A 16,845-nucleotide genomic window follows, 5' to 3' on the forward strand; every position below is an offset into this window, starting at 1 on the left:
AGTATATAACAAATATATCATTAAAAATAGGCTCTTGCTTCCCACTTAAGCTCTTACTAGCTGTGTGATCCTAGGCCAATTCTTTCAGCCTCAGTTTCCCCAACTAAAAAGCAAAAGCAATACCTGCACCTACCTCCTGAAGTTTGTGTGAGGATTAAATGAGATAATGCATGCAGAGCACGCACAATATGTGCCACGCAGGTTACTGGTGCTAGCTAGTAGCAGCTATTATGTTCTAAGGTGCTTTCAAAAAGAAATGGTTTTATTAGTGGTTAGAACAATGAATCTACAATGCATAGGATATATAGAATGAAAATGTCATCAGTAAAGTTGAAATCACGTGAATGGATAAGATGAACACAAGAAGTTGTGGAGTAGAAGTGTGCCAAATCAGACTGAAGAAAGGAGCTCTAGAAGGAGACTAAGAAGGAACAGGGAGAGGAAGCAGAAGAGATTGGTAACCTGGAAGAAAATTCAGGAGGAGAAATGTCTAATGGAATTAAATTTTGCAGAGGTGAAAATGAAGACTAAATGAGACATTGGATTGGGCAAGAAGAGGATCACTAGGAACCTTTACAAGAGGAATTTCAATGAAGTGGTCAAAGAAGAAATAAGAGTGCAATGGGTTAAGTCATGAGGAGGAGAGGAAATGGAGACTGGGAGAAAAGATCATTCTTTTTACGAAGTTTAGAGATGAAGGGAAAAGTGAAAAGGGTAGAATATAAGATTGAAGGGAGGTATTGTCAAGATTAAGGGAGACCTTAGGCTGTTTATAGGCAGAGGGGAAGGAGCCAGTGGAAAAGAAGATGTAGTACAGAAGAAGGGGACAAATGACTGGGTGTGCTTTGGAGAAAACAGGAGGAGATACTATTCTGAACCATGACAATAGACAGATGTAAATTAGTGCTTCTCAGACTTTCATTTGCATATGAATTACTTGGGGTTGAGTTAAAATGCAGATTGATTCAGAATCTGGAGTCTGGGGCAGGTCTGAGATTCTGCATTTCTAACAAGCTCCCACATAATGTTGATGCTACTGGTTCACTGACCACACTCTTTGAGTATTAAGGGGGTAGGACAACTCTTCCTTTGTCATGAGAAGTGCATCTAGAAATAAGTTTGGTAGTAAAGGGAAGAGAAATTGTTGGAGTTGTTGCTATTTGCATGTTGAAGCTACCTGACATACAGGTAGCAGGTGGAATAAAGAGAAAATCAAGTGAGCCAGGTAGGTGTTCAAGTTCTCAGTGACTGTTAGCAGGTATATGTCCCTGGGAAGGCTGCTGGCAAAAGCAGTGATAGAGGACTACTTATTAGAGAAAAGTCAAGAGGATGAAGATAAGCAGAGGACAGAGTAGGACTGACCTGGGTGAGAGGAGTAAGAGAACAATCAGAATCATAATACTTTGGGAGTAATTATAGATAACTGGGATGAAGGAAGAAAAGAGTTGAGAGGTAAACAGGACTGACATGAATAGGCAATAACTCAGCTGAAACCAGATAAATTTCTTAGGTCATTATTTTTAAATGATTTAACATTGTCTAACCAGTCTTCATAGAGGATAAAATGCAATGGGGGCAAAATTTGCCTTCACTAACAGTTTTTTCCAAAGGTGGACTTACCTGTGCTTTGAAGTTAACAAAGGTTAACAAAAGTTATGAAGAGTCAACATAGACAAATTTGTCCCTAGGGGTATTTTAAATATCAATATTCAAACATTGTTTGCATTTTTAAAGTCCTCATGGGCACACTGAATTACACATTGCTTCTGGGAAAGAAGCAGCAGTACGTAATACTCTATTTTGAACATGCCATTGATTTTGTGATAAAAGAAATACAACTGTTGAATTTTGAGGTGGCATTTCATAATTTCAGTATTTCACATTGTACTTTAAAAAGACTCTAAAGTTGCTAAAATTAGTATAAAGAATAATAGACCTGTTCATAGAGTTCCAAATTGACAGGCAGGTGTAATTCTCACTTGGCTCTTTTGTTCTCAGACTCTAAGAATTAAATTGATTATATTAAAGAGCTGAGTGGATGCATATAATAGGCTGAGAATACTTCTCCATTTATTAACACAATGTTTACTAATGTTGATATATTAATGCTGAATCTGAAGCAAAATGTCTTCTAATAGAAGGTAACAGAAATCATAAGCACATCCTTACCCCTTCACTCGTTTTCTGCAAGTCTGAAGTTGTGTTTCTTGTGTCATTGCCCGCATCTCCACCCTCAGAGCTGCTTTTGTTTTCCTCTTCTTTGCAGTCTTTGTCATCTTCATCTCCTGGAGATTTCCGGGACTGTTTAGAGGATTTCTAAATGTTCAGACAAGTTAAATATTATAGTCAAACCCAGAAATCCAAATGTACAAGTAAGAGACGCAGAAATAGCTGACTTGCATCTAGTCTTAGTGGTTGATAGAGGATATACTGACACAACATGCAGTATGCCAAGGCTCAGCTAGGTGACACTGGACAAATTATTTCACCTCATTGTGCCTCAGTTTAACTAGCTGGAAAGGAAGCAGAAGTGGGCTAGATGACCTCTTAGTTATTTCCAGCAATGTGATATTAAAAGCAGAAAATGAAGATTAATGTACCCAGAATACTGTCAATGAATAAATACAGCTGGAAGGACACCACCTTAAGAAGGCTACAGAACTGGAAGGTACCCTAAAGGTCATCTTGTCCTCCCCATCATTTTATAGTAGTGGAAATTGAAAGAAGTGAGGTGAACTATCCAAGAGAATATACAGATATTCATGCTGAACACCTCTTGAAGTTGTTTGGCTAGTGGGATACCCAGAATCATCTTGACAAAACTGTTTGATATAAACTATTCTTTTCAATTATGGAGAGTTATTTAAGAACTCAAGGCTATAATGGTGAACCAGTCCTTTTTCCTTGTCATTTTGCATTTGAAAACAAGATGAACTCTAGAGGAAGATGAAAATACAATTAGTTTGCCTCAAGAGTTGCTTGGCAGCATAGCATTAAAATTATAGAAAGCTGGCCCCAATTATGCACCTTAAGAAAGTAAAATATAGTGTTTTTCTACACTTCCTCTTTGAGACATTTTAAGAATCTTCAGGCACATTGCAAGTAAAACTGATTTTGCCAAGTTACTTCTGGTCTTCCAGAAACGAATGAGCAAACTGAAGCTTCTTCAGATAATCAGTTTTTTAAAATGCAATTTTCAAAGAGAAAACATGGTGGCTCATGCCTGTAATCCCAGCACTTTGGGAGGCTGAGGTGGGCGGATCACCTAAGGTCAGGAATTTGAGATCAGCCTGGCCAACATGGCAAAACCCTGCCTCTACTAAAACTACAAAAATTAACTGGAGTCAGGCACGGTGGCTCATGCCTTTCATCTCAGCACTTTGGGAGGCCGAGGTGGGCAGATCATCTGAGGTCAGGGGTTTCAGACCATCCTGGCCAACATCGGTGAAACCCCGTCTCTACTAAAAATACAAAATTAGCTGGGTGTGGTGGTGGGCAGCCTGTAATCCCAGCTACTTGGGAGGCTGAGGCAGGAGAATCACTTGAACCTGGGAGGTGGAGGTTGCAGTGAGTGGAGATTGCATCACTGCACTCAAGCCTGGGTGACAGAGTGAGACTATTTCAAAAAAACAAAAAACAAAAAAAGAGAAAACATCATCTAGCTGTGTGGCAGAATATATAATTAAACTGTTTCTATTTTACTTAACTGAAACTACCAGCCAAGCCCAAAATGTCAGTTTAAAATGTGAGTTTTACTTTTTACATGAAGGGAAACAGGGATTTAATAATATAAATGTGGAGTATATTTCAAGTGAAGATCAAGAATGACAACAGTAAAAGTGAAAAAGTTTTCTCCTTATAGTATAATTGTTAAAATGTAGCAACTGCTTTACATAGTAATTTTCAAATAATAGTCCTCCATAGGCAGTTCTTTTTTTTGAGAAGGAGTCTCACTCTGTTGCCCAGGCTGGAGTGCAGTGGCGCTATCTCAGCTTACTGCAAGCTCCGCCTCCCAGGTTCACAACATTCTCCTGCCTCAGCCTCCTGAGTAGCTGGGACTACAGGCACCCGCCACCATGCCTGGCTAAGTTTTTTGTATTTTTAGTAGAGACGGGGTTTCACCGTGTTAGCCAGCATGGTCTCCATCTCCTGACCTCGTGATCTGGACGCCTCGGCCTCCCAAAGTGCTGGGATTACAGGTGTGAGCCACTGTGCCCGGCCCCCAGTAGTTCTTATAATAATGAACAACTCCCTAAAATTTATAATGCTCATAAAGGATCTTTATGAGTAACCTTATAAATTAGTTTATAAGTATTACAATTTGGCATGTATTTGAGATATACAGAACAGAATTAGGGCATTACTAAAGTTTTATTAATGAGTCACAACATTCAGTATTCTGTGAAGAAATCTGGCGGCTAAGCTCTATTCGATAACCTTGAAAAGTTCTTCAGATTACTGAAACTCCTGTAATTTTGCAGAAGGACTCTGTTTCATCAGTGTGGTCTTAAATTGGTTGTGTGTTTGATTTTCACTTTTTTTTTTTTTTTTTTAACTAAAATTACTGGTGGTTTATCAACGCCAGTTTAGTTTGTTGTGAGCCTCTCATTAGTCCTATTGTATATAGTAAATAATTTGTACACAAAATATTTTTGACCTATAATTCTCCAGTATCTGTTATGACTCAAATATGAATAATCCATAGCCTTACTGCTAAAGAGAGAGGACATATAATCTCCCTCAAATCTGCTATAGTATGACTTTTCATTATGATTACCGAGCGTTTTCCTTAGAAAACTGAAATTAGGTGAGGTAGAGGAGACAGGTATGGGGCCTTTCCTTCTACCCAACTGGAATGTAGCAAAAAAAAGTTTGTGAGCCATTAATTTTCCATGCAAAGGAAGACTATTCAACTCTAAGTAATAGACATAAAGAAAAACTGGCTGGGCACAGTGGCTCACACCTGTAATCCCAGCACTCTGGGAGGTTGAGGCAGGCAGACTGTTTGAGCTCAGGAGTTTGAGACCAGCCTGGGCAACAAGATAAAAATCTGGTCTCTACTAAAAATGAAAAAAAAAAAAAAAAAAAAAAAAAAAGCTGTGTGTGGTGGTTGGTGCACGACTGTGGTCCCAGCTACTGGGGAGACTGAGGTGGGAGGGTAGCTTGAGCCCAGCAGGCAGAAGTTGCAGTGAGCTGAGATTGCACCACTGCACTCCAGCCTGGGTGACAGAGCAAGACCCTGTCTCAAAAAAAAGAAAGAAAAAAAAAAAAAAGGAAAAATCACCGTATTTGTTTTTTAAAAAGGAAGCAATTGGGAAGCCAAAGTGAACAATGAAGTTATGCTAGGTGAGTGGTTCTCTAAATGTGGTTCCCAGATAGTAGGATCAGCCTCACCTGGAAATTTGATTCCTAGACCCCACCCTAGACCTTCTGAAACAGAAATTCTGGGGATGGGGTTCAACAATGTTTCTATTTTACTTAACTGAAACTACCAACCAAGCCTAAAATGTCACGTTAAAATGTGGTGATCTTTACTTTTTACAAGAAGGGAAAACAGGGATTTAATGATACAAATGTGGAGTGTTTCCAGTAAGATCAAGAATGATAGTAAAAGTAAAAAACTTTTTGTTCTCCTAAAAAATATAGTATAACTATTAAAAGTGGCAAGCTTGTCAAACAATGTAAGCTTGTCTTTATAAGCCTTCCATGTAATTCTAAAACATGTAACAGTTTGAGAACCATTATGCTAGGTTATTTCATTGATATTAAAAATAAAAAGCTATTCTTCTTTTTTCCTTTTGAGACAGGGTCTCACTCTGTTTCCCAGGCTGGAGGGCAGTGGCATGATCATGGCTGACTACTCGCCTGGACCTCCTGGACTCAAGCGATCCTTCCACCTCAGCCTCCCAAGTAGCTGGACTACAGGTGTGAGCAATCACTCCCGGCTAATTTTGTTTATTATTTGTGGAGATAAGGTCTCACTATATTGCCCAGGCTGGTCTCAAACTCCTGGGCTCAAGATATCCACTTGTCTCAGCCACTCAAAGTGTTGGGATTACCAGTATGAGCCATTGTGCCCAGCCAAAAGGCTATTCAATGATCATGAAGTTGTAATCTTCAAGGAAAGCAAAGGAAACGATCCCTTAATTTAAAATAGACAAACATTAGTAAGCTAAGTGTGTCTTTACCCTTTCTCTGCTTTAAATTTTAAGTCCACCCAGGTGGAGCCCCATTACTTCTGGTCTTTCTAACAAGCAATAAAATAATGGCATTTAAAAGCCACATATCCACACTATTAAATGCCTAGGCAACATTAGGTAGCTTAAATAATTTAGGGTTGCACAACACATTACGTGGAAGCTCAGCAGGCAATCGTAAATTAAGTAAAATCAATTCAAGTAGGTGTTTAAATGAAGTTCAAAATGCTAAAAGAAATTCAGCTTAAAAAATAATTGCAATGGAAGATAAAGTCTGACAAAGAAAATTCTAATTACTTTGTTGTCATTTGCAAACTTTATCCCCATCCAAGGCAATCACATGTTTTTCATTAGGTACACAGGAAATAATGCTGCATTCACACAATTCTGCCTGTATGCCAGTTGGGTAGTTGGGAAAGATTTTATATACCGCCAAAATAAAATGCTGGTAGTCTAATAAACTCTAGGTACTTGTTTTTAGAGTTTCCTAAGTATATTCAGCCACTAAATACCAGAATTTAAATAGAAGTAATTTATCCAGGTATTCAATTATATGACAGACCAATTATAGTGAAACCTGTACCAATCTCTGGTCTTCAAGGATCCATTTATCTTGCTTTCAGTTTCTAAAAGGTGAATAATTTTCACAATCTCAGAGTTCTTTCAATTGTATTTCTGAATTACCACATGAAAAAACCTAGACTTTCAATTTGTAAATCTAGGATCATGTCATTCCTCTGTTTAAAACCTTCAAGTGTTGTTAGATTTGGAATAAAATCCAAATTTCTCATTATGGCCTACAAGTCTGCATTATTAGGCCTTTGCCAGCCTTTCCCCCTTGGTCATGATTCTCCAGCCACACCTTCTTTCAATACAGGAAAAACATGCTAAACTCTTCCCTGCCTCAGAGCTTTGCTGCTACATTCCTTTCCCTCTGCCATAGATGGCCGCTTCTCCCACTCTCTTCTTTCAGGTCTCAGCATAAACTACACGTTTTCAGAAAGCCCTGGTCACCCTATCTAAAATAGGGTGAATTCCTTCACACCCTTTCACAATTTATTATTTACATGATCACTGTGTGCTACCCCCACTCTCTATTGTACTATAATTTATGTGAAGGCAGGAATGGAGTTGCTCACCACTGTATACCTAGTCTGGTGTCTGGAATAGACTAGGTGATCAGGAAATAAAAGAACTGAATAAATAAAGAGCCAAAGTACATTCTTTGAAGCAGAATGACAAGTAAAAATATATCTTTTTAGTCATGTCACATAGTAATGTTTTGGTCAGTGACAGACCACATACACAAAGCCTAGATGTGTGATAGGCTGAACCACCTAGGTTTGTGAAAGTATACTCTATATTGTTTGCACAATGACAAAATTGCCTAATGACGCATGTCTTAGAACCCCATAGTTAAGTTTCACGTGATGCATTTATACATATAGTACATAGACACAGTCTTGAATTATATTGTGTCTCCTACATTTCTCAATTCTTTAGAGCTTGTCCGGAGGTTATTGTAGGAGGCAAAGCTACTCATATAGCCTTAACTAAAGAACAGTCCCCCTCCAACTAAAAAGGTGGTATTTTCAGGGCCAAATCAGCCCTAAAGAGTCAATAGTCAGATCGCTCTAGTATCTAAGGTTACCTGACTTCCCTCTGCTGTATTTTGTCTCTAAAGGCAGAGGCTCCATAGAATTTAGTATTTTTCTATGTACCCAATAAACACATGGAAAATAATCTAAAACTGTTTAATGAAAATGCATGTAACATTAATAACAACGGGAAGCTTCTTAGTAACCTTTGAAGTATATGACTTTTTCCGTTTTGAGCCTGCTTTTTCATTCTTTCTTTTGCCTTTTCCATCTTCTTCTACTCTATCACCTTCTTCCTCACTGCTTGCATCTGCAGTATTTCCACCTTCTCCCTCAGTTTCTGAAGAGCTCTGTTGCTGAATTGCCTAAGAAATAATAAAATATTAACTCATTACATTTTTGAAAAAATAGCAAAGAACAAACACTGAAAAGAACTACTCTGTTTTAATTCGAAAGGGTTCCACTTACTTGGAAGATTGTGAAAAACAAAGGGCTGTCAAACTGAATTTTCCAATGGACACTTGATCTGAACCCTTCTGATTAAGAATTACATTTAATCCAAAATGCTATTGGAGTCAAAAAGAATTCTGACTTCAAGGTAACTACTATTAGTAGAAAGGACATATAAGAAAGATCTGAAAGAGTATTAAAACCAAAGAAATGAGATATAGCAAGTGACAACGAAGTAAACCATTACCTGGTATCCAGTAAACTTTACTCCTGGGTTATTTTCTATTTCCCACAATCCTTCATTAAATCCTTTCCGTTTGTTTGACTTTCCAAACTTGTCTTTGTACTCCTTATATGGAAAAAGGTCTTTGGGACCTAGAAATGCACTGCAGAGATATATTAGAAATATAATTGACACACTGACCTTCAGAGGTAAGATATTTTAAATATCAGTATCAATGAAGATGTCAGAGCATATCATAGCAAACAAATGTAAAGTACATACACACCCTTCAAGTTAGGCACATATTACAAGGTGTTTTAGACACATACTTCAAGGCAGAAAAAATGGATAGTTAAGCCTACAGCCACCTGAATTGTGCTACTTTGATTTTAAATTATCAATATCTTCATTTAAAAACCAATTTTTAGTTACATAAATAGAACTAAATATGTCTACTTTGGCCACTTAAATCATCATCTTAAACTAAGATTTATCTATGCTAATGTTACCACAGGTAAGGGTTTTATGAAATTCACAGTAAAAATATAAATACTAGAATGAAAAAAAGATTTTAACTCTCTATATAGTACTTCCCCACTTAACTGTGGTTTTGCCTTCTGTGGTTTCAACTGTGGTCCAAATATAGTCAATGGAAAATAAACAATTCTTAAGTTTTAAATATTACACCCCTCTGAGTAGTGCGATAAAATCTCACGCCCACTCCATCCCACCTGGGACATAAATCATCCCTTTGTCCAGCATATCCATCATATTTGCACTACCTGCCCACTAGTTACTTAGTAGCTATCTCTGTTATCAGATGGAAAAATCATAGTATATATAGGCATACTATCCATGGTTTTAGGCATCCAATGGAGGTCTTGGAATGTATCCCCTACAGATAAAGCAGGTACTATTGTATTACGGTAGTATATTTATTCACTATTATTTCTTTCTTTTTTTCTGAGATGGAGTTTTGCTCTTGTTGCCCAGGCTGGAGTGCAATGGTATGATCTCAGCTCACTGCAACCTCCATCTCCCAGGTTCAACCGATTTTCCTGCCTCAGCCTTCCAAATCTGGGATTGCAGGCATGCTCCACCACACCCAACTAATTTTGTATTTTTAGTAGAGACGTGGTTTTGCCACATTGGTCAGGCTGATGTTGAACTCCTGACTTCAGGTGATCCGCCTGCCTTGGCCTCCCAAAGTGCTGGGATTACAGGCATGAGCCACCGTGCCTGGCCTATTATTTCTATAAATTAAAAAATCATGTTAGTGTTTAATGAGGCACTAAGTAAGGAAAAAATTAGAAGTGACAAAGCAGAGAGACTCTTATCCAATTTTAACCACATCCTAAATCAATCATAACCAAGAAAAAAAAAAAGAAATTAGAACAAATTCTGAATCTAATAGATCTGAGCATTCAAATCAGAGTCTTTAGCATTAGGCCACAGTTCTGGCTGACACCCCTAGAGCTTACTTTTCAAACTGAGATTCACATATTCCTTCATTCGACAAGACAACACTGATTGAACATTTGTTAATACAATGTGTCAGGCACTATTCCAGAGGAGCTACAGGGAACAAAGAGACAAACATCTCTGTTTTCTTGGAGCATATGTTATAGTGGCAGGGGTGGGGGCTTGGACAATAGAAAGATAAATAAAATATATAGTATGTGTGCTAAAAAAAAAAAAAGCAGAGAAGGATGGGAAGAATAGGAGGTGGATTTTATTATTATAGATATACAGATCAAGGAAGGCAAAGGGAACAGCTAAGTACAGAAGAAAGAAAGTGAAGGAACAACTCATGCAGTTACCTGGAGAAGAAAAGAACAGGTTGAAGAAACAGCAGTACAAAGTCCCTGAGGTGGGAGAGGAAGAGTGCCTCATAAGTTTGAGAAACAGAAGAGGTCAGTGTGGCCAGAGTGAAATGAGTGACACACTCATTTCTGGACGACCAGTGTGAGAGAGGTTAACAGAATGGGGGCACAGATTATTTAGGGCCTTGAGGGCCACTATAAAGGCTTTGAGTGAGATGGGAAGCCATTAAAGGTTTTGAGAAGAGAAGTGGCAATTTATGTTTTAATAGGATAACTTTGGCTGCTGTACTGAAAACAGACTGAAGACTTAGTTGCTACAGTAGAAGCAGGGAGACTAATTAGAAGGCTTCTGAAGTAATGATGGTGACTTGAACCAGGGTGTAAACAGTACTGCTGGTAAGAAGTGGTCAGATCCTGAATTCATTCTCAAGAAAGAGCATCAAGATTTGTTGATGGGCTGGATATGGCATATGTGAGAAAGGGTGGAGGAGTTGAGGATAGCTCCAAGGTTTTTTTGCTTTTGTTTTTGTTTTTTTTTTTGAGACACAGTCTCACTTTGTCGCCAGGCTGGAGTGCAGTGGCATGATCTCGGCTCACTGCAACCTTGGACTCCCTGGTTCAAGCGATTCTTCTGCCTCAGCCTCCTGAGTAGCTGGGATTACAGGCGTGTGTCACCATGCCCAGCTAAGTTTTGTATTTTTAGTAGAGACAGGGTTTCACCATGTTGGCCAGGATGGTTTTGATCTCCTGACCTCATGATCCGCCCACCTCGGCCTCCCAACGTGCTGGCATTACAGCCGTGAGCCACCGCGCCCGCCCATCTCCAAGGTTTTAGACTGAGAAATAAGACGGAGTTGGTATTTACCAAAATTGAAATATTTTTGGGGGGAACAATATTTGGGGGCAAAAAACTCAGTTTTGAATTTAAAATCCAAAATTTAAAATCCAGTTAAGACATCCAAGTGAAGATGTCAGGTAGTTGGAGAGAGGACTCTGGAGTAGAGGGGAAAGGTGTAAGCCAGAGATGTAAATTTGGAAATTATCAGTAAAGAGAAGATACTGAAAGCTTTCAGACAAGAGGTTAACAGTTTACTACTGATCTCTGTAAATTCCATTTTCTGCCTGGGTCTCAGTGTTGATCCCTCGCATTGTCCAGCTGATCAAAAACTTCAAGTTCATTAAAACACCTGGGTAAGCTTGCTGACCCCAGAGCGGTTTAAGAAGCACCAAACTTTTCCTTAGTATTCACCTTTCACTGCTCAGTCAGCATGATTCCACCTCATTGAACCCAGAAATAATTTGTTACATTACTGGACATCTTAATAAAAAAAAGTCAAAGTCTTGCCTGATAAACTGAACACAATAAATGGACTTTGTGTATGGCAACTTCACTTTTAGAGGAATTTGTCATGAATTATTAGACACTAGCTTTTGACCTTCCCCAGTCTTTGACACTATGCTTAAGAAATAACTGTGGGCTAAGGTGCCTGGTATTCACATCAGCTACTTGATGCTAACCAGAGCTTGCCCATACTTATTTTTTTGGGCAGGGGAGAAAGGGTCTCTCACTGTAGCTTTGGCTTCCAGGCTCAAGTGATCCTCCCACCTCAGCCTCTTAAGTAGCTAGGACTACAGCCACCACGCCTGGCTAATGTTATTTTTTGTAGAGACAGGATCTCACTATATTGCCCAGGCTAGTCTCGAACTCCTGAGCTAAAGTCATCCTCCCGCCTTGGCCTCCCAAAGTGCTGGTATTACACGCATGAACCACTGCACTCAGCTGCCTATACTGTAATAATGCCACAAGGGTCAGGGCTAATGGTCATTATTTTTTGACGAAAGAGTTAACAATTTTTGCCTTCTTTATTTTTATCTTGTCCCACTTTTGGATACCACTTTTGTATGTACGAGATGGATGTCTTCATGTTACAGAGAACAGAAAGCATTCTTTTTATGAATAAATGATACATTTTTACTAGCATTCCGCAGGAATGACTTTAACTGACAACTGGCCTTATTAGCTACTGCTGGCAAGAGGGAGCCTGAATGAACTATTCTAAAACAAGTTGTAATTTTTTGATAAACAACCCTGTTTTTTCTGGATTACAGATGATTGTATAAATCAAATCCTCTCTCAATTGGTTAACTGCATATGTTTTAAAATTTTTTAAGCATAGAAAAGAAAATACATTTTTTCAAAGCTAAATGCACTGAGGATGACATATTTTTCCATGTTAAGGATTCCTTGAAAATTGTCTAGACTAAAACTACTGGGTTTATGTTACACGAAGCAGAAGAACTTGGGGTTCCAGTCACCTATCTCAGAATAAGAACAGATTCAAAATCATGTTCTGAGGAAAATTCTGGTGCTGCCTAGGGTACTCCTTTAGCTGAACCAAACATAGCCTTCTTGTTAAGCTCACATCACTTTTCACATATCTCCCCTGCATCATTTAACTAATTTTAATTTAATCAACAGCTATTTTTTAAACACCTACTATGGGCCAGGCACTGTGTTAAGCACTGTGTAAGTAAGAGTAAGAAACACTGACATAATTTCTGCCTTTGGAGAGGGTGAACATTCATACTTGCTATGGCAAGTATAATCTCAGGTTTACGGACACCCAATACTTAGTAACTAAGTTCAACAGAACCAATGTTATGACAGGTTTTTTTGAAGTTCATTCTCCCCCAGGTATTTTTAAATCTGCCTCTGGATGATCAAACCAGCAAAAAATCACATATGGACTACAGTACAACCAGATCACTTGGAGATGGGTTCTAAAAAAATCAAACCAATGGTACAAATACAAAATGGGGAGGGGGAAATAAGGAAAATGCAAAAATATGCATCATAGAGCCCTATGCATTTATTATAGGTAAAACTTATTTCTAAGCTTTCTAGAAACCTCTCTAAGGAGGAAAACATGATCAGTTACATAGTCCATAATGTCTATTACATAAAAATAATATAAAAGTAAATAAAACTTCCTGAAAGAAACTACAATTATTTCTCACATGAAAAAAAATTTGTCTTGAGAGGCTTCTCCTGACTCTTTCAAGATAAGAATGAGGAAGATGTTGGGTGGCAGAGACAACAAGCTAAGAAAGTTCATGCTAGGCTCTACTAACATTCAGATGAACATAAGTGATGACCCTGAATTTGAAGACTTTAAAATTTTGTGACAGCTTTTAGCTTTTCTCCACATTTCCAATTTCTGTTCCATTTGTTTTCTTGTTGTAAATAACCATATCCATTCCCAGTGTGTCAAAGATTGCCAACTATTCCACAGTATTCATGCTCTTCTTTTTTCCTATACTGGATAAAGCAGGGTACAGAGTTGCCCAGCTAGAGACTATTTCTCAGCTTTCCTTGTAGCTAGATGTGGCCACATGACCAAGTTCTTGTCACTAGAATGAATGCAAGTGTAAATGATATACAGTAAGTCCACACTTAACGTTGATAGGTTTTTGGAAACTGTGACAACACTGAACAAAAAGATGTTAGTTGACAGCCTGCTGTCTGATGTTTCCTTTAAAGTTGCAGTTTCCAGGAATCTATCCACTTAAGTGAAGACCTACTGTATGTAACTTCCTTGTCATTTTCTTACAAGGAACTACTTGTTCTTCACCTCTTCTCTTTCCTCCTTCCCACTGCCTGCAAGATGCACATGTGTTGCTGAGTCAGTTTTTTTTTGTTTGTTTGTTTTAGCACTCAATGACATGACAGGAAAACAGAAGCAGCTCGGGTCCCTAGAGCAAAGTAGTCTACCTACCCCAATCTACCTGCCTACCTCTGAATTATTTCAAAAGAAAGAAATAAACTTCTATATTATTTGAGACATTGTATTTCTAGGTTCCTTTATTACATCAGTGTAGTCTGTACACCAACAAATACAGTTAGAAAACCTAAAAAAGGTGGTATATTTCCTTGAGGGCCCAACAAGGTGAAAGAGCCTGAGAGAACATAACTTTGTTCTCTGAAACATGAATGGAAAAAATTTCTCTGGAAGGGAAATATATAAGAGCAACACAAGAAATTACTGGGAGTGGTATAGAAACCATTCTAGGACTTAAAAGTGTCCTAGAGGAGACTTCTGGGTGATGACCAACATTTAAGCAGAAACACAAATGATACTCAAAAGTAAAGATATGGTTTTAGTCATAAAGACTTCTATCACGAAAACTATTTACATTAAGAAAAATACATTAAGTTTGGTAATTTTATATAATTGATTATAATGATTTTAACAAGATGTAAGATGTCAGAGATCATCCATAACAATGTAGCATAGCAAAGTCAAGTTAGAGCTGTTGGAACTATTTTTGCTAACTTACGTTTCATGGGTGCCAAAAAAGAAGATAGGATACTTGTTTGCTGGAGGCTTCACAGCTCCCTCTGGGAGTTCATCAATCTATGAAAGACAAATTTAGTTACTGAGTGAGTGGTTACCATAAATACAATGTGAGCATTGTTCTGATAATTTACTGCTAATTTCAAAATAAAATCAATCAAAACTCAAATAGTTTTTCAGAACTTTAGAAAATGATTCTAAAGTTCCTATTTGGCCCACCACATGGAAGTCAACTCTAGGAATGGATTGCAACCATTATAATAATTTACAAGCAGGAACGAAAACTACTCATTTCCTTTGACTCAACAGAATCACTCCGGGGAATCTGTCCTAGTGAAAAACTAGAGTAACAACAACAACAAAAAGAACATCAAAAGATGTACTTCTTTTGAGTAATGGTGAATACATATACATCCCTAGAAACATAAATAATGCATAACAGAATTATAAAAATTTAACTTGACTATTATGCAGTCATTAAAAGACATCATCTCTTGCCTGGACTACAAGTCTCTCCTCCCACCCATTTAAAGTGGAATTCCCTTTGAAAATGCACATCTGATTATGTCACTTCCTTACTTCAAATCTGTCTATAGCTTCTCATTGCTTACAGCATTCCTAGCTGTACATCTGACTTACTTATGGAGCTTTAAAAAAATAAAGATATGGCCAGGCGTGGTGGCTCATGCCTGTAATCCCAGCACTTTGGGGGACTGAGGTAGGCGGATCACGAGGTCAGGAGATCGAGACCATTCTGGCTAACACAGCGAAACTCCATCTCTACTAAAAATACAAAAAATTAGCCAGGCGTGGTGGCGAGTGCCTGTAGTCCCAGCTACTTGAAAGGCTGAGACAGGAGAATGGTGTGAACCCGGGAGGTGGAGCTTGCAGTGAGCCAAGATCGTGCCACTGCACTCCAGCCTGGGCAACAGAGTGAGACTCCATCTCAATAAATAAATAAATAAATAAATAAATAAATAAATAAATAAATAAAGATATTTCAGCCCTTCCTCAGATATACCAATTCTTACTTATAGCTGAGGTTGAGAATCTCTGATAGGATAAAGTCAAAATTCCTCAGAATAGTATATAATTACACATACACTATTCCTTAGAATGTTTCAAGAAACAGTTTTGATCAGTCTAAACTCCTGTCACTTTTCTCTCCTCATGCCATGATTCGGCAGTGTGAAACTGCATGGAGTTGTTTATAAGCATGCTATTTTCTTTCATGTAGCCTTCTCTGATGGTTGAACTTCTCATCTTTCAGACATATAATGTTCAATTACAAAAGTGAGTATTTACAAGAAGAAAATAAACCACAAAAAAACTGCCAGAACTTTTCTTCTGAGATGTCATCACGCAAGTTCCCAGAAATGCTTACACAGAAATGCTTTCTGGTTTATACCCCAGCTTCCCCTCTCTACTTCAATCATGACAACTCCCAGCATTCACAGGCATCTAGCAACTGGGGAACCCTGAAATTTAAGTTTCATTAGCTTCATGGTAAATCCATCTCTGCATGTCACTCTCTCGAAGCAGGATCTATGTGCAAGTCCTGGGTACAACTCTGTCACTTATTGGCTGTGTGATTTTGGGCCAGTCACTCAACTGCAGTTTCTTTATATCTTCACATGTAACTACTGCCACTCATCATATAGGGTTGCTGTGAGCAAATGAATGGTGGTTTAGAATCTCTAGCACATACTAGCTGCTTAATAAATGACAGGTAGTTGTTAACTGTTAATATTAGCTATCAGAGCCCCTAGAGAAAGAACAGCTCTCCCCATGTGGCTTACAAAACCCTCCACTGCCCGCCTCTAATCGACTGACTTCTCTGACTTTCCCCCATTGTTCCTGTCTGCCCTGTGAAGCCACATGACATGTCTGTGTGCAGACACATTTTAAAAGTCACTTCTTTTGGGAAGCCTTATCACACTGCCCATTGTGGAACTTACTGTTTCACTGCCGTAACTGCTGAATTCTGTATATGCTTCTATTGTTGAACTTTTTACCTAGTGCTACTCTATTTCCAATTTATTCTTCTTTACTAGACTATGAAATTCTTGAATGTGGGAGCCATGTCTTATTAAAAAGTCTGTCCCTACTATGTAGCACAATATCTGGCACATAGTGATTTTTAATCTTTGTTTTCACAATGATAAAAGTTGCTCTAGGTGAGTCAGTGCATGAGTAGTG

General features: G+C 38.3%; 2 protein-coding genes across 7 annotated transcripts in view; one reads left to right on the forward strand and one right to left on the reverse strand.

The window, feature by feature from the left end:
- Nucleotides 1-8,003, forward strand: part of LOC105497470 (transmembrane 6 superfamily member 1) — a 49,851-nt gene extending 41,848 nt beyond the window's left edge. For all 5 annotated transcript variants that reach the window (XM_071100781.1, XM_071100789.1, XM_071100780.1 and 2 more), the window contains one exon: nucleotides 5,808-8,003. In XM_071100781.1, the coding sequence (XP_070956882.1) occupies nucleotides 5,808-6,152 (345 nt within the window). In that variant the 3' untranslated portion in view covers nucleotides 6,153-8,003. The remainder of the gene's footprint in view (nucleotides 1-5,807) is intronic.
- The window catches only part of HDGFL3 (HDGF like 3), a 103,327-nt gene that overhangs the window by 34,747 nt on the left and 51,735 nt on the right, over nucleotides 1-16,845 (reverse strand). For both annotated transcript variants that reach the window (XM_011768584.2, XM_071100792.1), the window contains exons 2-5: nucleotides 14,630-14,706; nucleotides 8,493-8,631; nucleotides 8,002-8,160; nucleotides 2,170-2,316 (exon numbers count right to left, since the gene is read on the reverse strand). In XM_011768584.2, the coding sequence (XP_011766886.1) occupies nucleotides 2,170-2,316; nucleotides 8,002-8,160; nucleotides 8,493-8,631; nucleotides 14,630-14,706 (522 nt within the window). The remainder of the gene's footprint in view (nucleotides 1-2,169; nucleotides 2,317-8,001; nucleotides 8,161-8,492; nucleotides 8,632-14,629; nucleotides 14,707-16,845) is intronic.

Source organism: Macaca nemestrina, chromosome 7 (assembly GCF_043159975.1).
Source record: "Macaca nemestrina isolate mMacNem1 chromosome 7, mMacNem.hap1, whole genome shotgun sequence".
NCBI lineage: Eukaryota > Metazoa > Chordata > Mammalia > Primates > Cercopithecidae > Macaca > Macaca nemestrina.